Raw genomic sequence first — 23,229 nt, forward strand, 5'->3', positions numbered from 1 at the left:
TTGTTTGTTTTGTATTTATTTCACAGGTACTGTCCATTCTTTTACATTACTGTACACATATGTGTATATATTATTGTTCATGGCTATTTTGTGTAAATGTTGCACAAAGACCAACATTTTATTCTAATCGTGGTGAACATGTCCTGTATTATAACCCAATTTCTATAGTTAGTGTGTGAATAAGTTTGTTGTACAAAAGATTGTGCTCCAACACTATTATAAATACGGCATTGATTTAATTTAAGTAAACCTCAATGTAAAGCAATCTTCTCTTGTTTTTTTAAATATTGTCTTTATATGCATCACAATGGCAAATGCAACATCCTCCAAATGCAAGATGTCCTCCAGCATGTCTGAACTTTTACTTTTGAAAAGCGATATCCCAACTATAAAGACTAAAAAATAAACATTTTACAAAATAGTTTTTAGACACAGATTTTAGGCATTGAAGGTGTTGGTCTGATGGGAATCTGTGATGTCATCTTACTTGAGGAACAACAGAAGAACAATGGAGAACAAAAAGGTAAAGCCCCTACTTGTGCTATGTCATGACTTACCTGGACCACCTATGGAGATGTGCCTCTTGTTAAGTCAATCAGGTGTTACATGAGGTGAAATGGAGACTAGTGCCATTTTAAGAAAATAAAAAGCAATGTATTTACATTCACATATAAAACAACTATCTAGGTTTGTTGCATGAAGAAATGAATACTGTAAATAGGTGTTGATCATGAAGCATGTAACTGCCGAGGTAGAATATTGAAAGTGGAACATTCCATTTTATGCGTTTATTTTAAGATTTGTTTTACTTTACATCTCACAGGATATAGTTTCCTTGCTCTGAAGAGGCACTCAGTTAATTACAGTGGGTCCCCTGCTCTCCTTCTAAAACGAGTTAATCACAGTGGGTCCCCCTCCTCTCCTGTAAAACTCTGGTCCGAGGGAATAAACATTATTATAATAAAGAATTGAAGACAAAGAAATTCCATAAACTGATTCAACTTTATCAAAACATGTAATGTAATTATTGTTGTAAGTACAGTGTACCAACTTCTGAGGGAATATAAACTCATGTTTATTTTAATAAACAGAGTAACATTTTATCATGATTCATGTTTTAAGTACAGTGTAACAAGTATTGTAAATACTTACGTGTCCCTAGATGGGATTGAACCATGTCTCAAAAAATGTCAGAAAAGGTCAAATAAGGTCACCAAAATCATGCTACGGCTATACACGACTGGCCCCTGCAGGCTAACCCTGTAAAACAACACATTTCACTACACCTATCCGGTGTATGTGAATTTTTTTTTTAGTAATTTAACTTTTAAAATGACCTTTTATATATGGCATAAACACATCCAGTCACATGTTAATCTGATTAGGCTAATTCAAAAGTCTCCTGTAGGCATGTGCACATTCATCCAAAATACAATTCCAGCATCCTCAAAATGGCTTGACATTTACCAGGTTTCCATCCAACCTTTTTATGAAACTAAAGTACATGTCGGATAAAATATGTCCCGATATCATGGGAAAGCATGCAGTTTATTAGGCTACAGACTAAAACTCCTCTCGAGGTCGAGCATTTTAAGCAGCTAGGCTGGCTATTTGTTGAAAAAAGATATTCAACTTGGTCTGGTCCACAGAATTATCATGGACTCAGCTCCCAGGTACCTACAGTATCCAGCTATTTTCCATTTGTTAGAAATGTCCATCAGCGTAATACCAGCGCCAGAGACTTAAATATAAGAGTCTATCTGGTAATTTTTTTTTTTTTTTTTATTATATTTCCCCCGCTGTTGAGTGGAACAAACTACCACAGAAACTCAAAGCCATACCAACCATAACCACTTCTTAAAATAATGTCAAAAGCTGGTTAATGTGTAAACAGTACAACCTTTTACGTCTGTATCTCTGTAATGTGTCTGTATCTATGTAATTATATATATATATATCAGTGCATTCTTAGAAAAAAGGGTTACAAAAGGGTTCTGTGGCTGTCCCCATAAGAGAACCCTTTTTGGTTCCATATAGAACCCTTTTTGGTTCCATGTAAAACCTTCTGTGGAAAGGGGGTTCTACCTAGAACCAAAATGGGTTATTTGAAGGGTTCTCCTATGGGGACAGCCAAATAACAATTTTTTTCTTAGAGTGTGCCTTCAGAAAGTATTCATAACCCTTGACTTATTCCACAATTTGTTGTGTTAGTTTGAATTCAAAATGGATTAAATATGTTTTTTTCTCAACCATCTATACACAATACCTCACAATGAGAGTAAAAACATGTTTTTAGACATTTGAGCAGCTTCAACGGTAAACTTCCTTGACCCCGCCAATGACGTGGATGTCGATTAAGGCAGCCCCCCGCGCCTCTGATTCAGAGGGGTTGGGTTAAATGCGGAAGACACATTTCAGTTGAATGCATTCAGTTGTACAACTGACTAGGTATCCCCCTTTCACTTTATTTTAGAAATAAAAATCTAATATTACAGGCAGAGGCATATCACGTTATTCACAGAGATGTGCGATGAATCAGAATTATACAAGTAACTGCATGCATTTCATGATCAGTAAACATCAATTGATCATGTCATTTCAGATATGTGAGGGTAGCCAATTATTTGGCATGTAGCCAGCTAGCTAGCTAAGCAGACAACATGTCATTTAGCTGCTTCATCAGAGATTAGGCTTTTGGAAAGAGCTTGACATTCACAAGTTCTCATTCTAGTAAAGTTGTCAGTCGGACTACTGTCATCACCACTATAGATGGCAAGCAAATCAAACAATATTTGGATATAGCCATCTAGTTTATTCCCTGGAAGTTAGTTTGTTAATTGACCATATTGACGTATTATTAGCTAGCTAGCTAGCCAATTTGAGAGAGGCAGCTATAACTCTATAAGGAAGACATCCCGTACAGAGCACCTGGATGTCCCGTTGAAAGACCGAGGCATCTCCAAGAGAGAGTGATGTGTATCGCTCAGCTTTGACTGCTAGGGGAGCCATCGAATAGATGTTTAGCGGGATGTCCCGTCGAAAGAGCGAGGAGTCTCAGAGAGAGAGGGATGTGTACTTTTGTGAATGTAAGGACATCTCCACCAGGGAAAGCTACTGCACAGATACAGTGCATTTGGAAAGTATTCAGACCCCTTCCCATTTTCCACATTTTGTTACGTTACAGCCGTATTCTAAAATTGATACAATAATTTTTGTCTCTCATCAATCTACACACAATACCCCATAATGACAAAGCAAAAACAGATTTTAGACATGTTTGCTAATTTACATATGTATTCAGACCCTTTGCTATGAGACTCGAAATAGATCTCAGGAGCATCCTGTTTCTATTGATCATACTTTCGATTTATCTACAACTTGAATGGAGTCCACCTGTGGTAAATTCAATTGATTGGACATAATTTGGAAAGAAACACACCAGTCTATATAAGGTCCCACAGTTGACACAGCATGTCACAGCAAAAACCAAGCCATGAGGTCGAAGGAATTGTCCGTAGAGCTCCGAGACAGGATTGTCGAGGCACAGATCTGGGAAAGGGTACCAAAACATTTCTGCAGCATTGAAGGTCACCAAGAACACTGTGGCCTCCATCATTCTTAAAAGGAAGAAGTTTGGAACCACCAAGACTCTTCCTAGAGCTGGCCACCCGGCCAAACTGAGCAATAGGGGGAGAAGGATCTTTGTCAGGGAGGTGACCAAGATCTTGATGGTCACTCTGACAGAGCTCCAGAGTTGCTCTGCAGAGATGGGAGAACCTTCCAGAAGGACAAGCATCGCTGCAGCACTCCCCCAATCAGGCCTTTATGGTAGAGTGGCCAGACAGAAGCCCCTTCTCAGTAAAAGGCACATGACAGCCGGCTTGGAGTTTGCCAAAAGGCACCTAAAGGACTCAGACCATGAGAAACAAGATTCTCTGGTCTAATGAAACCAAGATTGAATTCTTTTGTCTGAATACCAAGCGTCACGCCAGGAGGAAACCTGGCACCATCCCTGTGGTGAAGCATGGGTGACAGCATCATGTTGTGGGGATGTTTTTCAGCGGCAGGGGCTGGGATACTAGTCAGAATTGAGGGAAAGATTAACGGAGCAAAGTACAGAGAGATCTTTGATGAAAACCTGCTCCAGAGAGCTCAGGACCTAAGACTGGGGCGAAGGTTCACCTTTCAACAGGACAACAGTCCTAAGCACACAGCCAAGACAATGCAGGAGTGGCTTCGGGACAATCTCTGTATGTCCTTGAGTGGCCCAGCCATGACTGTACAACCATCAAGAATAATTGTCATATCTAACAGAAGATCTCTTTGTTTCTTGGGACCTAGAACTAGCATCTCTGTTTTGTCTGAGTTTAAAAGTAAAACATTTGCCTATATCCACTTCCTTGTCTGAAACACAGGGTAGGCAATTTTGGGGCTTCGCCATGTTTCATCGAAATGTACAGCTGTGTATCGTCCGCATAGCAGTGAAAGTTAACATTATGCTTCCGAATGACATCACCAAGAGGTAAAATATATAGTGAAAACAGAACCTTGAGGAACACAGAAACGTACAATTGATTTGTCAGAGGACAAACCATCCACAGAGACAAACTGATATCTTTCCGACAGATAAGATCTAAACCAGGTCAGAACTTGTCCATGTAGACCAATTAGGGTTTCAATCTCTCCAAAAGAATGTGGTGATTGATGGTGTCAAAAGCAGCACTAAGGTCTAGGAGCACGAGGACAGATGCAGAGCCTTGGTCTGACACCATTAAAAGGTCATTTACCACCTTCACGAGTGCAGTCTCAGTGCTATGATGGGGTCTAAAACCAGACTGAAGTGTTTCGTATACATTGTTTGTATTTAGGAAGGCGGCGAGTTGCTGCGCTACAGCCTTTTCTACATTTTTTGAGAGGAATTGGAGATTCGATATAGGCCAATATTTTTGGCTTTTTCAAGAGAGGCTTTATTACTGCCACTTTTTGTGAGTTTGGTACACATCTGGTGGATAGGGAGCCATTTATTATGTTCAACATAGGAGGGCCATGCACAAGAAGCAGCTCTTTCAGTAGTTTAGTTGGAATATGGTCCAGTATGCAGCTTGAATGTTTAGAGGCCATGATTATTTTCATGAACGTGTCAAGAGATATAGGATGATCAGAAAATTGGATAATCGAGCAACAGTGAGGGCTCTTCGATATTGCACAATACTGTCTTTTCAAGCTAGTCGGAAGACTTCTAGTTTGGTGTGGCGCCATTTCCATTCCAATTATCTGGAAGCTTGCTTCAGCGCTCGGGTATTTTCTGTATACCAGGGAGCTAGTTTATTATGACAAATTTTTTCTTTTTTTTAGGGGTGTGACTGCATCTAGGGTATTACGCAAGGTTACATTTAGTTCCTCAGTTAGGTGGTCAACCAATTGTTGTACTCTGATGTCCTTGGGTAGGTGGAAGGAGTCTGGAAGAGCATCTAGGAATCTTTGGGTTGTCTGAGAATTTATAGCACGACTTTTCATGATTCTTGGTTGGGGTCTAAGCAGATAATTTTTTTGCGATTGCAAACGTAATAAAGTCACAACTGGCCTCATGGCGAAAATTCTGTGTGGTTTCCTTCCTCTCCGGCAACTGAGTTAGGAATGCCACCTGTATCTTTGTAGTGACTGGGTGTATTTACAGTATATACACCATCAAAAGTATAATTAATAACTTCACCATGCTCAAAGGGATATTCAAGGTCTGCTTTTTAAATTTATTGATTTATTAAAAAAAAAAATGTTACCCAATAGGTGCCCTTCTTTTCAAGGTATTGGAAAACCTCCCGGGACTTTGTTGTTGAATCGGTTTTAAATATACTGCTTGACTGAGGGACCTTACAGATAATTTTATGTGTGTGGTACAGAAACAGGTAGTCATTTAAAAAGTGTTAAAGTCCATGCAACTTATGGGACTTGTTAAGTCCATTTTTACTCCTGAACTTATTTAGGCTTGTCATAAAAAAGGGGTTGGATACTTAAGTCATTTTAGCTTTGCATTTATTATTAATTTGTAAAAACTGTGAAAAAAATAATTCAACTTTGACATTATCGGGTATTGGTGTTGGCAGCGAATCCATAATCCATTTTCAATTCAGGCTGTAACACAAAGTGTAGAAAATGTCAAGAGGTGTGAATACTTTCTGAAGGCACTGTAGTTCACTTTTATATCACGCAGTTGTTGTCAATAGTTTTAGCAGAGCTGGGCTCTCCTTGTCCCCCGGGCAGGTTAACCAAAAGCTCTGCACCTTTCTGTGACGTTTTATTGATAAAGACCTAATAGACACAGCCCAACATTCAAGCAAAGAAATTTACCTGAATTTGCTGTGGTGCACAGGGGCAATAGGAGAACTGTTTTTCTGTGGAATTGCTCATCAAAATCAGCCAGTTTAACATCATGCCATAGCTTGCTGGACTGATCAAAAGTTTGACTGTCATACACACAAGTGTAAGGTGCAGTGGCTAGCTCAACATAAGCATGATGTGCTTTTTCCTACCACAAACCACAGAGAGATGTGAGAGTTTGCTGTTTGTTGGCTTTAAAGAAGACAAGAAGAGTCATCAGACTTCCTTTTAAAGCATATATATGTGTGATTATAATACATGGGTTAAACTGTTATGAGCTGGAACATTGGACTTATTGCTTATATTTTAAACTGGTTCTACAATCCTAAAGTAGATAATTATATACGAGTATACTCATATGGAATACTGAGTATGGAAAATGAGTTAAGCCATGCTTATAAGGACACACATTTCAGTTGACCTTCACCTCTACATTTTAGAGTGTTGAACAGTCCTTTACACTTTATTATTTGGAAATTGTGAGATTTTCCACCAATGGACATACTTTTAACTTCAGGACTCCTTACTGAAATGTTTCTTTCTAAGTGGAATATAGAGTAGTGAGTGATAAACTACTATAAACATATATTATTCACAGATAATGAAAACATAATAAACGCAGGTTCTACCATATAAACATATTAATTAATTTAATAATAGTAAGTACTTAATGAAACTCAACACACCAAAGACTACTTGAAATATAAAACAATGCAATTTCTTCCGCATAACAGTAAGTCTATCCTAGAAAAGCACTTTGTATAAAGTGTATAAATATTTACAAACATTTATATACATCCTTCTGTCCTCCTTTCCACAAAGTACAGTAATCACAGATGGTGGACAATGAAGGCAACATGTCCTTGACTCAACAGAAGTTAGTTGTCTGTCCTCAGTCGAAGGCCAGTGTCTCTGGCTCTCCAGTGGTGGAGCGAGGAGCTGACAGAGTGTCTGACTTCTGACCCTCCGCTAAGGCTTTGAAATGCTGAAACAAGGAGATGAAAAATAGCTAAATAAGTTACATTACTATGGACATTTCACCAGATTGTGCTATTTATAGTTTATGTTTATGGTGCTGTTCTGCAAAATTGGCTTCATAACCATTTTGTCAGAATAAAACTATTGAAAGAACATGACAATCAAAGCAGGGATGATGACAATGTCATCCCAATGGTCCCTACATAACTGAAAGTTAGGCGAGTAAATTCTGTGGTACCTGTGAGTTTTTGAACTCAGAGTAAAGAGTGAACAGCACATGGAGTGAGTGAATCCGGCTCTTGTAGATGGGGATGTCGAGGATGCCTTTGAGAGTGGAAAAAACAAGGGTTGTATTCAGTAAGGCACAACAAAACCACAGAAATTGGCATTTCAGAGGAGTCCAGATTGTCCCACCCTGTTTTATCCAAATGTGTTACACAAGCAGACAGACGTTGTTGAATGCATTGTGTGCAGAGATGGTGAAAAACTCACCACATATGACCTCAATGTACTCGGTCAGATCACAATTGATATCGGCCGTTGGTAGGCTAACCTAGAAAAAAAGCGAGGTAGGGTTGAGAAAGAGGAGAAAATAGAAAACAGTTTTGACAATGGTTGGGCTTTTGCATTCTGTGCAAAGGGAAGGGAACACAGAAACTCATGAAGGACAGCAGAAGTTGATAAGAAAGCTTTATTGTTAGACTGTTGCCCTATATACATAGCCATTCAACCCTGGTCACAATAAAATGTTAACACTGATTTACCCACTTCATATGTATATACTGTATTCTAGTCAACGCTCATCCTATATAACTACTGCTGTACACACCTTTATTTTCGTATACTGTCTATACACACCATCATATACACTGTGTGTACAAAACATTAGGAACACTTGCACTTTCCATGACATAGACTGACCAGGTGAATCCAGGTGGAAGCTATGATCCCTTATTGATGTCACTTGTTAAATCCACTTCAAATCAGTGTAGATGAAGAGGAGGAGACAGGTTAAAGAAGTATTTTTAAGTCGAGAGACACTTGAGGCATGGATTGTGTATGTGTACTCAGAGGTTGAATGGGTAAGACAAAAGATTTAAGTGCCTTTGAACGTGGTATGGTAGTAGGTGCCAGGGACACCGGTTTGAGTGTGTCAAGAACTGCAGCGCTGCTGGGTTTTTCATGCTCAACAGTTTCCCATGTGTATCAAAAATGGTCCACCTCCCAAAGGACATCCAGACAACTTGACACAACTGTGGGAAGCATTGGAGTCAACTTGGACCAGCATCCATGTGGAACGCTTTAGACACCTTGCCGGGTCCATGGCTGTTCTGAGGTCAAAGGGGGGTGCAACTCAATATTAGGAAGGTGTTCCCAATGTTTTGTACACTCAGTGTACATATATACTGAATAAAAATAAACGCAACATGTAGTGTTGGTTTCATGAGCCGAAATAAAAGATCCCAGAAATGTTCCATACGCACAAAAAGCTTAATTTTGTGGACAAATTTCTTTACATCTGTTAGTGAGCATTTCTCCTTTGCCAAGATAACCTATCCACCTGACAGGTGTGGCATATCAAGAAGCTGATTAAACAGCATGATCATTACACAGGTGCACCTTGTGCATTTTTGTCACACAACACAATGCCACAGATGTTTTGAGGGAGCGTGCAATTAGCATGATGACTGCAGGAATGTCCACCAGAGCTGTTGCCAAAGGATGAAATGTTCATTTCTCTACCATAATTCGCCAACAATGTCGTTTTAGAGAATTTGGCAGTACGTCCAACCGGCCTCACATCCGCAGACTACGCCAGTCCAGGACCTGCACATCTGGCTTCTTTACCTGTGGGATCGTCTAAGACCAGCCACCCGAACAGCTGATGAAACTGAGGAGTGAGCATGTCTGTAATAAAGCCCTTTTGTAGGGAAAAACTCATTCTGATTGGGTGAGCCTGGCACCCAAGTGGGTGGGACTATGCCACCCATGGCTGCCCCCCTGCCTAGTCATGTGAAATCCATAGATTAGGGCTTACTGAATTTATTTCAATTGATTGATTTCCTTATATGAACTGTAACTCAGTAAATTTATTGAAATTGTTGCATTTATATTTTTGTTCAGTATACATACATATCTTTTTATTTAACTAGGCAAGTCAGTTAAGAACAAATTCTTATTTACAATGACGGCCTACCAGGGAACAGTGGGTTAACTGCCTTGTTAACCCACTGAACGATAGATTTTTACCTTGCCAGCTCAGGGATTCGATCCAGCAACCTTTCGGTTATTGGTCCAACGCTCTAACCACTAGACTACCTGCCATCCCTATATTCTGATATTGCTTGTTCTGATTTCGTAATTTACTTATTTTTATTTCTTGGATTTCTGTGTAGTGTTTTGTATTGTTCGGTAATACTGCACTGTTGGCGCTAGAAACATAAGCATTCCGCTGTACCTGCGATAACATCTGCAAAATACGCGACCAATAAAATAAAATTTGAGTTTCCAATGTGGGGTATGAAAATGAACCTTGGCCACAATGTGTCCAATTAAGGCTGCAATTAGACAAGTCAACGCTGAACAGGAAATGACAGACAGGAAGTAGCTAGCTAGCAGGTCAAATTGCTTGCTGTTTAAAATATCCATTGTTCCATAGATAGATGAGCAGGTTCAGTTCAGGTTTGGTGACTAACCTTTCCCAGCAGCTCTTCAAATTCAGGTGGCCACTCCTGCATTAGAGTATCAATGTCTGGCATGGACCTGGAGCAATAGAATACACTCATCGTTTCATGTATATCAGTGGATACATTCCAAAGTCCATACTAGCACACCACATGCATACATTCCTTCCTTCTTAGTAGTATGCACATTTGGCACAGAGTTTGACACAGAGCCAGTGTCAATTCACCTTCACATAAAATCACTGAACTGACTTAGAATCAGATAATGGTCAGAGTCTGTGACAATATCAGTACCAGTTCTAGCCGGTCCCAGATCTGTTTGTGCTGTATAGCCAATTCTTATGGTCATTGTCACACCAAACATTTGTTTTGGAGTTGGCTATACAGCACAAACAGATCTGGGACCAGGCTAGGGCAGCACCAGTACTGTGAGGTAAAGTAAACATTTGCCTGGTGTAGTGGACGGTGGCTGGGGGTTTGGAGCGATGGAGCTCACTGATGCTCTCGATCCAATTCTCAATGGCTTTGGGGTTCTTCTCCGGGTTCTCCACACTTTTCACTTTCACCTCCTGTGCAGCGCACGGAGAGAAGGGATCAATTAATTTGCAGTGTGTGTCTGTCTGTCTGAAAGCAGTACCCATAGTTATGTGCACAGTCTGATGTAAATTGTGCCCGACTGTGGGGGATTTATAAACCACACTGTGTTGTACTTGTTGTACTTACAGCAATGTTGTGCTGCTTGCTGTTCTCAGAGAGCCACAGTGACAGGACAGTGGGGTCTGACTGCTTGGTGCAGGGCTCATCCAGGACCAACAGCCCCAGGTTGTCTGCTTTGCCATCGGGACGTGGGACCTGAGGTTACAATGGAACAAAGTCATTGACAGTAGCCCAGCTCGAAGAACTTATTACATTCCACCTTCCTCTCTGCATATTTTGATGTAACCACTGATCATTACATGATTGGATTAGAAAACAAAGTTTACACAAAATTGGACATTTCACCAATGTGATTCCATCAAGCAGGGAAGGAAAGAATTGGCACCATAAAATAAATGTGAAGCTAAGAGAAAATGTGTTTGCTTGGTAATGCTCACTTTAAGGAAGGCATCAATGTCTCCCACTGCTGGGATGAAGTCGGGTATAAAGGGTTTAAGCTTGTGGTCTAGTTCAATGGTCTGAGGAGTATACCTGCAGATTCACAAACAATGTTACTAAAAAAAAAATAATGTTATATATATATATATATATATATATATATAATAATAATAATTCAGCAGAATTGTTGCTTGGAGCAAGGGCTGTTTTTCAGCCTGTGTAGAAATTTCAATAAGTGGCATATTCAGCTTGGTCAGCTGTAAATAAACACACACAGCTCTGTAGCTGAGCTGCAGGCGCCACTCACCGGGTAATGTACTGAAACAGCTCTTTGATCTCTGCAGTGACAGGAAGGTGGTCGTAGTCTGCCGGGTCATATGCCCTGCAAAGAAAAGCATCAGATTTGAGATGTTCGTCTGTTTACATTTAAAATTAACTACAGTGCTGTGAAAAAGTACTTGTCCCCTTTCTGATTTTCTCTATTTTAACTGAATGTTATCAGATCTTCAACCAAAACCTAATATTAGATCAAGGGAACATGAGTGAACAAATAACACAAAATGTTGATACTTACTTCAGTTATTTAATTAACAACATTATTCAAAACCCAATGCCCCTGTGTGAAAAAGTAACTGTCACCTTTAGCTGCAATGACCGCAACCAAACGCTTCCTGTAGTTGTTGATTGGTCTCTCACATCACTGAAGGAATTTTGTCCCACTTTTCCATGCAGAAATGCTTTAACTCAGCGACATAAGTTGGTTTTCGAGAATTAACTGCTTGTTTCAGGTCCTACCACAACATCTCAATCAGGTTTAGGTCTGGACTTTGACTAAGCCATTCGTAAACAATAATTTTTTTGCTTTTCAGCCATTCTGATGTAGACTTGCTTGTGTGTTTTAGATTATTATCTTTCTGCATGACCCAGTTGTGCTTCAGCTCACAGACAGATGGCCTTTCATTCTCCTGTAGAATTCTCTGATACAGAGCAGAATTATGGTTCCTTCAATGATGGCAAGTTATCCAGGTCCTGGGCAGCAAAACATACCCAAACCGTCACACTACCACCATCATGCCGAACAGTTGGTATGAGGTTCTTACTGTGGAATACAGTGTTTGGTGCCTTAGGACCTGGAGCACTTTCCATCATTGAAGGAACTATGGATACTGCCCTCTATTAGTACGTTTATATGCACACTAATAATTCAATATTAAATGGATTATGGCATTAAGCCGAATACGGCATTAGTCATGTAAACACCTTACTCTGCTTATCTTAAATCAGTGTACGGTCATAATCGAAGTAAGCATACGGCGATTAAAACAACAGGTTTCCTGAGCAATCTTTCAAATGATCAGGACATGTTAACGCCTTAAATTGGAATTACAGTGGTGTATTAGATCTGTGCACGTGCTAGCATTAGCAGCTCAAGCTTCCTTTTTTGTGGTAGTCAAATTAGTTTTGGAAAAACTCAAAGTATGCATCTTAAAAATTGTTTTCCCATACAGGCTTTATTTGTCCGAACTCAGAATCAAATAGGCATCACAACAATAACATGGTCGCTGTGGTAGAATGTTTATTTTGATTGCCGATTTTCTGCAAGGTAGACTGATTTCAGATGTGTCCATGTAAACAGGCTTATTAGGGAAATCATTCTTTTTGCAAAGCATGTAAACGTTTTAAACAAACTACTTATTAAATCGGACTATTCACAATAATTGTATTATTGTGTGCATGTAACCGTCAGGCCATCCGTTCGTGAGCTGAAGTTGAAGCGCAGATGGTTCATGCAGCAAGACAATGATCCAAAACTATTTTTTCACACAGGGGCATTAGGTGTTGCATAACTTTTTTTATTAAATAAATGAAATTGGTATGACAAATAATGTGATATTTACTCACTCTGTTTCCCTTGATCTAATTTTAGGTTTAGGTTGAAGAACTGATAACATTCAGTGTCAAAAATATACAAAAATAGAAAAAAATCATTAAGGGGGCAGATACTTTTTCACAGCACAGTAAGTGTGTGTGGATGAAACAATCTTTCTGTGATAAATGTTGAACACAGGACTGAGGGAGTTTTTCAGGATAAAACAATATTCACGGAATGGAACAAAACAATGGAAAAATCCTAGAGGAAAACCTGGTTCAGTCTGATTTCCACCAGACACTGAGATGAATTCACCTTTCAGCAGGACAATAACCTAAAACACAAGGCCAAATCTACACTGGAGTTGCTTACCAAGAAGACAGTGAATGTTCCTGAGTGGCCGAGTTACAGTTTTGACTTAAATCTACGGGAAGACCTGAAAATGGTTGTCTAACAATGATCGACAACCAATATGACTGAGCTTGAAGAACTTTGAAAATAATAAACAGGCAAATATTGCACAAACCAGGTGTGGAACGCTCTTAAGAAACCTACCCAGAAAGACTCACAGCTGTAATCGCTGCCAAAGTTGCTTCTACAAAGTATTGACTCAGGGGTGTGAATACTTATGTAAATTAGATATGTCTGTATTTCATTTTCAATACATTTGCAACAATTTCTAAAAACATGTTTTCACCTTGTCATTATGCGGCATTGTGTGTAGATGGGTGAAAAAAACAAATCGATTTAATCAATTTTTAATTCAGGCTGTAACAGAACAAAATGTGGAATAAGTCAAGGGCTATGAATACTTTCTGAAGACACCAGCTGCATAAAGCATTTTGTGAAGTTATCCTCCATTCAGATTTGTTCCTATTAGAAAATATGACTTTTCCCTGCACCTGGCCTCAATAGAACTGTCTCTTATTCAATTCTAAAACTGACCTGCACATATAGCTCGGATCATCTTCTGTTGTCTTCTCCCTATCGAGATACTTAATCATCTCTGGCCCTGGCTGTCTGCTCACAAAATGTACATGGTTATTATAATGAGCATATAGGATCATGTAACAACTCAAAGACCTCTCTCCTCACCACCTCCTTAACCCACATAGTAGGAGAAGATCCAAAGTCCCTCCAATCGGACCTTCTCCTCCAATGTGTTTTAACCTCTTATAGGATACTCAACTCTCTCTGACTCTGGCTGCCTGCTCACAAAATGAACACAGTTATGATGAGCATATAGGACCTTCATTTGACAACTCAAAGATGTTCATGGCGAGTTTGAGGCTCTGAACCCTGGCATCAAAACATTTTGTGGGTCCGTCTAATTTGGATCCAATGAGCTGAGGGTTTAAAACACAATTTGTGTCCTCCTTACTAAGAGGTGATATGATGGTATAATGGTGTGTGTGAAAAAATATATATATATAGTTTATCAACATTTTAAGCTAAACATTCTGATCTGTCGCATGAGCCTCATTGCTTTTTAACGTTTTCTGCATGTAGCCTAAAGGCCTACTGGTTGTATGAATTTGGGATCTATCATCCCACAACTGTCCCAGAGTCTGTTTGGAATAGGCTATTTCATTCTCGCACAGAACAACAAACGTTTCTACTATGGGGGGATAGTAGATTGACATAGGCTAGTGATTTTACTGTTCGTTACTCGCCTTGATGGCTGAGGAAAAGTAAATGTGGACAGTTATTCTAACATAGGCGGCACTTGAGTTTCAAGTTTGGGGAAGCTATTCTTACCATAAAAATGCACTTTTATAATAAACCATTCCATGCATCCTCGCATTTGCAGACTTACTATTATAACTCAATCTCTGTTCGCAAAAAAGACTGTTCAATGCAGTACATAGTGGTGTAGAGTTGGCCTAGGCTATTTCACAGGAAAATGTTGGCCTTTCATAAACACATTTCATGGAATTCTACTACATTTTCTACAACTGGAGACATTAGCAGAATCTTTTTTAATACGACAAAAATTTAGTGGTGGAAAAAGTACCCGATTGTCATACTTCAGTAAAAGTAAAGATGCATTAATAGAAAATGACTGAAGTGAAGGTCAACCAGTAAAATACTACTAGAGTAAAAGTCTAAAAGTATTTTGTTTTAAATATACTTAAGTATATTTTTGCAATTACATTTACTTTTGATACTTAAGTATCAAAAGTAAAAGTATAAATAATTTCAAATGACTTCTATTAGGCAATCCAAAATGGCACAATTTCCTTTTTTTTCTCTTTTGATTTACTGATAGTCAAGGGCACACTCCAACATTAAGACACAATTTACAAATGAAGCATGTATTTAGTGAGTTCGTCAGATCAGAGGCAGTAGGAATGACCAAGGATGTTCTCTTGATAAGTCTGAATTTAACAATTTTCATGTCCTGTTAAGCATTCAAAATGTAATGACTACTTTTGGGTGTCAGGGAAAATGTATGGAGTAAAAAGTACATTATTTTCCTTAGGAATGTAGTGGAGTAAAAGTAAAAGTTGCCAAAAATGTAAATAGTAAAAGTACAGATACCCCAAAAAACTACTTAAGCAGTACTTTATTTTTACCTAAGTATTTTACACCACTGCAAAAATTACAGGGTAGCCTACTCTGGGCCTACGAAAAGGGGAGAAACAAATACAATGACATCTATCTAACCTGGAGGAAGAAAAATTATTGTCCAAAAACACACGAAAGTGGCATTGACCCAATGATAAAGACAGTGAATATCCACACTCACCGTGGATATGGCTGATGTTCTCCGCTGGTGCCAATAAGATAGCCTTTCGCTCAATTAAGTTGAGAATTGTCATAATTAAAAGACAGATTGAAGTCTTTTCATTGTCTTCCATTTAGGCCTATAGCAATAGCCATTTCGCTTTCCAAACTGCTTTTCTGCGATAGTTAAAAAAAATAAAAACATTGCGATATGCCTGGCTGGATCTCTGCTTTTCACTGATAGTTGAAACTCAACAATCCTTTATTTGATATATGCCACTCGCTCTGCAAAAATTGCAGGCCCTTCCGACAGTAGGCTATGTGATTTAAAACAATCCACAGCTTTTTGGTGTAGTAGCCCATTTTGAATGATTTTACTTATTTCTGTATAGACAGGAGTAAGCTATTTAGGTGATATACATTTGGCAATTTAATTACATTTACTTTAGGGAAAGACTAGCTTCCCCTAACCTAATGCACGCACAGCCTTTGTAACATCTTCAAAATGCTCATCGGTAAGAATGACATTGCATTGGTGTTGCATGTTTTGTTAAGATGAATTACCATAAACTAAATGTGATTTCTGGCCTTCTGAGTACCTTGGCTGGACACCCTAATCAGGTTGCGCAACCAACGCATATGGATCTGGTAAATTTCTTAAATGCCCGGAAAATATAAATGCTGCCAGTCAAATGTCCAGCACCACATTTTCCTAATGGAAACCCTGGTGTGTGTGTGTGTGTACAGAGTTCTGTACATAGAGCCATTTTTTGTCTACGAGCAAACGTCACATTTGAGTGATGCACATGCATACTCGCAACAAAAAGCTTCGTAGCAGATAGCTAGCTACAGTATACACTGATGTTGGGACCATGACAAACTTAGCAGTCAGTGACCATGAAAACACGTTTGACCCGAGTTAAACAATTTAAAGGCAATGCTACCAAATACTAATTGAGTGTATGTAAACTTCTGACCCACTGGGAATGTGATGAAAGAAATAAAAACGGAAATAAATCCTTCTCTCTAATATTATTCTGACATTTCACATTCTTAAAATAAAGTGGTGATCCTAACTGACCTAAAACAGGGAATTTATACTAGGATTAAATGTCAGGAATTGTGAAAAACTGAGTTTAAATGTATTTGGCTAAGGTGTATGTAAACGTCTGACTTCAACTGTGTGTGTGTGTGTGTGTGTTATATATATATAGTCTTCATTCATTCCTACTTAGATTTGTGTGTATATGTTGTGTAATTTGTTAGATAGTACTGCACTGTTGGAGCTAGAAGCACAAGCATTTCTCTACACCTGCAATAACATCTGCTAATCATGTGTATGTGACCAATACAATTTCATTGATCAGCTTCTTGATATGCCACACCTGTCATGTCAGGTGGATGGATTATCTTGGCAAAGGAGAAATTATCACTAACAGGGATGTAAACAAATCTGTGAACAAAATTTGAGAGAAGTACGCTTTTTGTGCATATGGAACATTTCGGGGATCTTTAATTTCATCTCATGAAAACAACACTTTACATGTTGCGTTTATATTTTTGCTCAGTATATATTATTCTTCCGGTTCTATTTGTGATCATTTACCTTGCCTCGCTGGCTTATTAGGTAATGAATCCTCCGATGACATCTGCGATGTTGTAGATAACCATCTGATTACTTGTTTGCTGACTTGCATGAGCTGCATCTAAAGTCGAATGTGATCATACTCACTTCCATGTAAACAAACCAGATTTTGATTCAGAACTGCGCGCAGAACTTTTCATGACGGGATCGGTATATGTGTCTATAACCTACTCAGTGTGTGCACTGAGATTTGACTGCACTCACCCTTCCGGGGCGGATCCCGGCTCACCCTCCTCTTCATCAGACTCCGTCTCATCCGAATCATCTTCCTCTTCCTCTTCTTCCTCATTCTCACTCAAGCCAGGCTGGCTGTTCCTTTGCTCCTTCTTTTTTGGCTGTCGTTGGTAGAACACAAAAGATAGTCAGAAAATATCTGAATGTGTTGGAAATAGATACCTCTAGCTAGCTAGCTAGCTAATATACTTGGTCTGTCAACACCAGTCCAATTCATGATATATTTAAGCAGTAAGGAACGAGGGGGTGTGGTATATGGCCAATATATCACAGCTAAGGGCTGTTCTTATGTGCAACGCAGAGTGCCTGGATACAGTCCTTAGCCTTGGTATATTGGCCATATACCATCAACCCCAGAGGTGCCTTACTGCAATAATAAACTGGTTACCAACATAATTAGAACAGTAACAATAAATGTTTTGTCATACCTGTGTCATACCCTTTCAGCCAATCAACTTTCAGGGCTCGGACCACCCAGTTTATAACAATACTTATACTATAGCATTGTTGAATACTCGTTTCTGATTGGCTTGAAGGGCATTCTAACGTATGCATCATTGTCTCTCACTCACAGTATATAATCAGCATGGTATAATTCAATGACTATAGTTCAGTCTTACATGTTCTACAGTACCAGTCAAAAGTTGACACACCAACTCTTTCCAGGGGTTTTCTTTATTTTTACTATTTTCTACATTGTAGAATAATAGTGAAGACATCAAAACTATGAAATAACACATGGAATTATTATGTAGTATCCAAAAGAGTGTTAAACAAATCAAAATACATTTTATATTTGAGATTCTTCAAAGTATCCACCCTTTGCCTTGATGACAGCTTGCACACTCTTGGCATTCTCTCAATCAGCTTCATGAGGTAGTCACCTGGAATGCATTTCAAGTAACAGGTATGCCTTGTTAAAAGGTAATTTGTGGAATTTATTTATTCTTAATGCGTTTGAGCCAATCAGTTGTGTTGTGAATCGTACTACCCCGGCTCAGATGCTCGTCGGATGTGGCAGGGCTTGCAAAATATTACAGACTACAAAGGAAAGTACAACCGAGAGCTGCCCAGTGACACGAGCCTACCAGACGAGCTAAATAACTTCTATGCTCGGCTTCGAGGCAAGTAACACTGAAACATGCACGAGAGCATCAGCTGGTCCGGATGACTGTGTGATCACGCTCTCCGCAGCCGATGTGAGTAAGACCTTTAAAACAGGTCAACATTCACAAGGCCGCAGGGCCAGACGGATTACCAGGACGTGTACTCTGAGCATGCGATGACCAACTGGCAAGTGTCTTCACTGACATGTTCAACCTCTCCTTGTCCGAGTCTGTAGACCACCATAGTCCCTGTTCCCAAGAACACTAAGGTAACCTGCCTAAATGACCAGAGACCCGTAGCACTCACGTCTGTAGCCATGAAATGCTTTGAAAGGCTGATCATGGCTCACATCAACATCATTATCCCAGAAACCCTAGACCCACTCCAATTTGCATACCGCACCAACAGATCCACAGATGATGCAATCTCTATTGCACTCCACACTGACCTTTCCCACCTGGACAAAAGGAACAGCTATGTGAGAATGCTATTCATTGACTACAGCTCAGCGTTCAACACCATAGTGCCGTCAAAGCTCATCACTTAGCTATGGACCCTGGGACTAAACACCTCCCTCTGCAACTGGATCCTAGACTTCCTGACGGGCTGCCCCCCAGGTGGTAAGGGGAGGTAACAACACATCAGCCACGCTGATCCTCAACACGGGGTCCCCTCAGGGGTGCGTGCTCAGTCCCGTCCTGTACCCTCTCTTCACTCATAACTGCACGGCCAGGCACAACTCCAACACCATCATTATTTTTGCTGATGACACAACAGTGGTAGGCCTGATCACCAACAACGATGAGACAGCCTATAGGGAGGAGGTTAGAGACCTGACCATGTGGTGCAAGGACAACTACCTCTCCCTCAATGTGTTCAAGACAAAGGAGATGATTGTGGACAACAGGAAAAGGTGGACCGAGCACGCCCCATTCTCATCGATGGGGTTGTAGTGGAGCAGGTTGAGAGCTTCAAGTTCCTTGGCATCCACATCACCAACAAACTAACATGGTCCAAGCACATCAAGACAGTCATAAAGAGGGCACGACAAAACCTATTCCCCCTCAGGAGACTGAAAAGATTTGGCATGGGTCCTCAGATCTTCAAAAGGTTTTACAGCTGCACCACCGAGAGCATCCTGACTGGTTGCATCACTTCCTGGTATGGCAACTGCTCGGCCTCCGACCGCAAGGCACTAGAGGGTAGTGCATACGGCTCAGTACATCACCGGGGTCAAGCTTCCTGCCATCCAGGACCTCTACACCAGGCGGTGTCAGAAGAAGGCCCTAAAAATTGTCAAAGACTCCAGCCACCCTAGTCATACAGGCTTCTAAACAGCTTCTACCATAAGACTCATAAACAGCTAATGAAATGGCTACCCAGACTATTTGCACCACCCCGCTGCTACTCTCAGATATTATCTATGCATAGCCACTTCAATAACCCTACCTGCATGTACATAATTACCTCAATTACCTCGACACCAGTGCCCCCGCACACTTACTCTGAACCGGTACCCCATCTATTTAGCCCCACTATTGCTAGACAATCTAGACACTTTCTTTCTAAAATTATCTGCCGAAATTGTTGCAACCCCTATTACTAGCCTGTTCAACCTCTCTTTTGTGTCGTCTGAGTATCCCAAAGATTGGAAAGCAGCTGCGGTCGTCCCCCACTTCAAAGGGGGGGGACACTCTTGACCCAAACTGCTACAGACCTATATCTATCCTACCCTGCCTTTCTAAGGTCTTCGAAAGCCAAGTCAACAAACAGATTACCGACCATTTCAAATCCCACCGCACCTTCTCCGCTATGCAATCTGGTTTCAGAACTGGTCATGGGTGCACCTCAGCCATGCTCAAGGTCCTAAACAATATCTTAAGCGCCATCGATAAGAAACAATACTGTGCAGCCGTATTCATTGACCTGGCCAAGGCTTTTGACTCTGTCAATCACCACATCCTCATCGGCAGACTCAATAGCCTTGGTTTCTCAAATGATTGCCTCGCCTGGTTCACCAACTACTTCTCTGATAGAGTTCAGTGTGTCAAATCGGAGGGCCGATTCGCTCCAGCAGGTATATCTCTCTGGTCACCCCCAAAGCCAATTCCTCCTTCGGCCGCCTCTCCTTCCAGTTCTCTGTTGCCAATGACTGGAACGAACTACAAAAATCTCTGAAACTGGAAACACATCTCCCTTACTAGCTTTAAGCACCAGCTGTCAGAGCAGCTCACAGATTACTGCACCTGTACATAGCCCATCTATAATTTAGCCCAAACAACTACCGCTTCCCCTACTGTATTTATTTATTTATTTTGCTCCTTTGCACCCCATTATTTCTACTTTGCACTTTCTTCCACTGCAAATCTACCATTCCAGTGTTTTACTTGCTATATTGTATTTACTTCACCACCATGGCCTTTTTTTGCCTTTACCTCCCTTATCTCACCTCATTTGCTCACATTGTATATCGACTTATTTTTCTACTGTATTATTGACTGTATGTTTGTTTTACTCCATGTGTGACTCTGTGTTGTTGTATATGTCGAACTGTTTTGCTTTATCTTGGCCAAGTCGCAATTGTAAATGAGAACTTGTTCTCAACTAGCCTACCTGGTTAATAAAGGTGAAATAAAAAAAATAAAAAAACCCTCGAGCCACGGGCCTATTCACCCTGCTACCATCCAGAAGGCGAGGTCAGTACAGGTGCATCAAAGCTGGGACCGAGAGACTGAAAAACAGTTTCTATCTTAAGGCCATCAGACTGTTAAATAGCCATCACTAGCCGGCTACCACCCGGTTACTCAACCTTGCACCTTAGAGGCTGCTGCCCCATATACATAGACATGGAATCACTGGTGACCTTAATAATGGAACACTAGTCACTTTAATAATGTTTACACACTGCTTTACTCATTTGATATGTATATACTGTATTATATTCTACTGTATTTTAGTCAATGCCACTCCAACATTGCTTGTCCTAATATTTATATATTTCTTAATTCCATTATTTTACTTTTAGATGTGTGTGTTGTTGTGTATTGTCAGATACTACTGCACTGTTGGAGCTAGGAAGACAAGCATTTCGCTACACCCGCAATAACATATGCTAAATAAGTGTATGTGACCAATAACATTTTATTTGATGGTTTGGTTAGCTGTTTGGTTACCAGGGCAACTACTGTAGCTGTCTAGTAAACTTGCTAGCTACTTCAGTGGCTGTTGAACACATTTCTTGCAGAAAATGTGTTAAATTATAGCCATAGTATAAATGGGATAATCAACTCGGGGCTCTATGCGTTCTCTGGGAAATAATGTTACTGCGTGGGAGGTCAGTTCCACTCTGCTTGCGCATCATGGAACACACCTTCCACGTCATTCATTATTTTCCATAGAACGCATAGCCCCTTGTTGATTGTCCCTTACATAATCACCTTTACATCGTCGTCAAATTCATCACTGCTGTTGTTCGCCATTTCATGCAGCGGTCTGTTCTTTTTCCTCGAGACTTGTAAAGGGGAGAACGTAGAGATGTTGTTAGCGATGAGGGGGTACATTCGCAGCAGGGGTTGAACCAGCAGCAACCCTGTGGTTATGGTGAGAGTGCACTACCACCTGACTGTGCCATAATAACATGTCCAGATATATTGATTGAGGCCATAATGAACTCATATCGGGGTTAGGGTTACTATGGGGTCTAATAAATAGCATCACGCAATTTTCTTCTGAATTGCATGAATTACACATTTAGTACCTGGTCTTCGTGGGGTCGGGGTGTACACACTATCGATTTCCTCGTAGTCGTTCACCTCCAGGCTCTCGTCATAGGGCTGGTTAGTTATGAGCTTAGTCTGAAGATGCGACAAATCACTTAATGACTTGACAACATGCAAACTATCCGAATGTAACATTACTGTTAAGGACTGTAGTAGGCTACATGCAAACTAGCTGGGCACGTTGGGTAGCTGGATAGCTAGCTAGCCAGTTAGCTAATGTAAATTGTGGCTTGAGTTGTTGGCAGTACTTGTTGACAAGGCCACAGTAATTACATTTAACTAAACCCTGTTAGCTAGCTAACGTTAGCATTGCCATAAAAGTTGGGTACATGAGCAAAACTAGCATGAAAGGAGGAATGCATGAAATACCAATTCTGTACAGAATGAAGTGTGAACAATTATTTCGTGAATTTGTGAAAGATAATCTGAGTTTTTGGTTACCTTTTGTTTCTCTGCTCTATCCATGAAAGCCAGTGTACCGTCACCAAGGGATACCAAGTCTCGCGATGCCACCCTTTGTTGGCTCTCTTGGAGAGGGGTTAGACATCGGAAATGGTACCACAAATTGTATACAAATCTTAGCCGTACCACAGGAGGTTGGTGGCTAGTGGTAATGGCTGGAGCAGTATGAGTGGAATGGTATCAAATACATCAAACACATAGATCCATGTGTTTGATGCCATTCCATACTCACCGTTCCAGCTATTATGAGCAGTCCTCCCCTCAGCAGCA

The 23,229-nt window shown here is 40.2% G+C and overlaps 1 protein-coding gene across 2 annotated transcripts; it reads right to left on the reverse strand.

Moving 5' to 3' along the window:
• Positions 1-6,016: 6,016 nt before the first annotated feature.
• Positions 6,017-23,046, reverse strand: ift46 (intraflagellar transport 46 homolog (Chlamydomonas)). 2 transcript variants are annotated; one of them, XM_029690751.1, is made up of 12 exons: positions 22,939-23,046; positions 22,476-22,572; positions 22,156-22,229; positions 17,582-17,712; positions 11,443-11,517; positions 11,135-11,228; positions 10,764-10,892; positions 10,491-10,609; positions 10,053-10,119; positions 7,849-7,909; positions 7,595-7,680; positions 6,017-7,363 (listed from the first exon to the last, which is right to left on the reverse strand). In XM_029690751.1, exons 1-12 carry the CDS (start codon positions 22,960-22,962, stop codon positions 7,271-7,273), a joined length of 1,050 nt encoding a protein of 349 aa, XP_029546611.1. In that variant the 5' UTR covers positions 22,963-23,046; the 3' UTR covers positions 6,017-7,270. The 2 variants fall into 2 exon arrangements, with proteins under 2 accessions (XP_029546611.1, XP_029546612.1); XM_029690752.1 differs by lacking the exon at positions 22,476-22,572 and having other exon boundaries at positions 22,939-23,021.
• Positions 23,047-23,229: the final 183 nt, after the last annotated feature.

Source organism: Salmo trutta, chromosome 15 (genome assembly GCF_901001165.1).
Source record: "Salmo trutta chromosome 15, fSalTru1.1, whole genome shotgun sequence".
In the NCBI taxonomy this organism is placed as follows: domain Eukaryota; kingdom Metazoa; phylum Chordata; class Actinopteri; order Salmoniformes; family Salmonidae; genus Salmo; species Salmo trutta.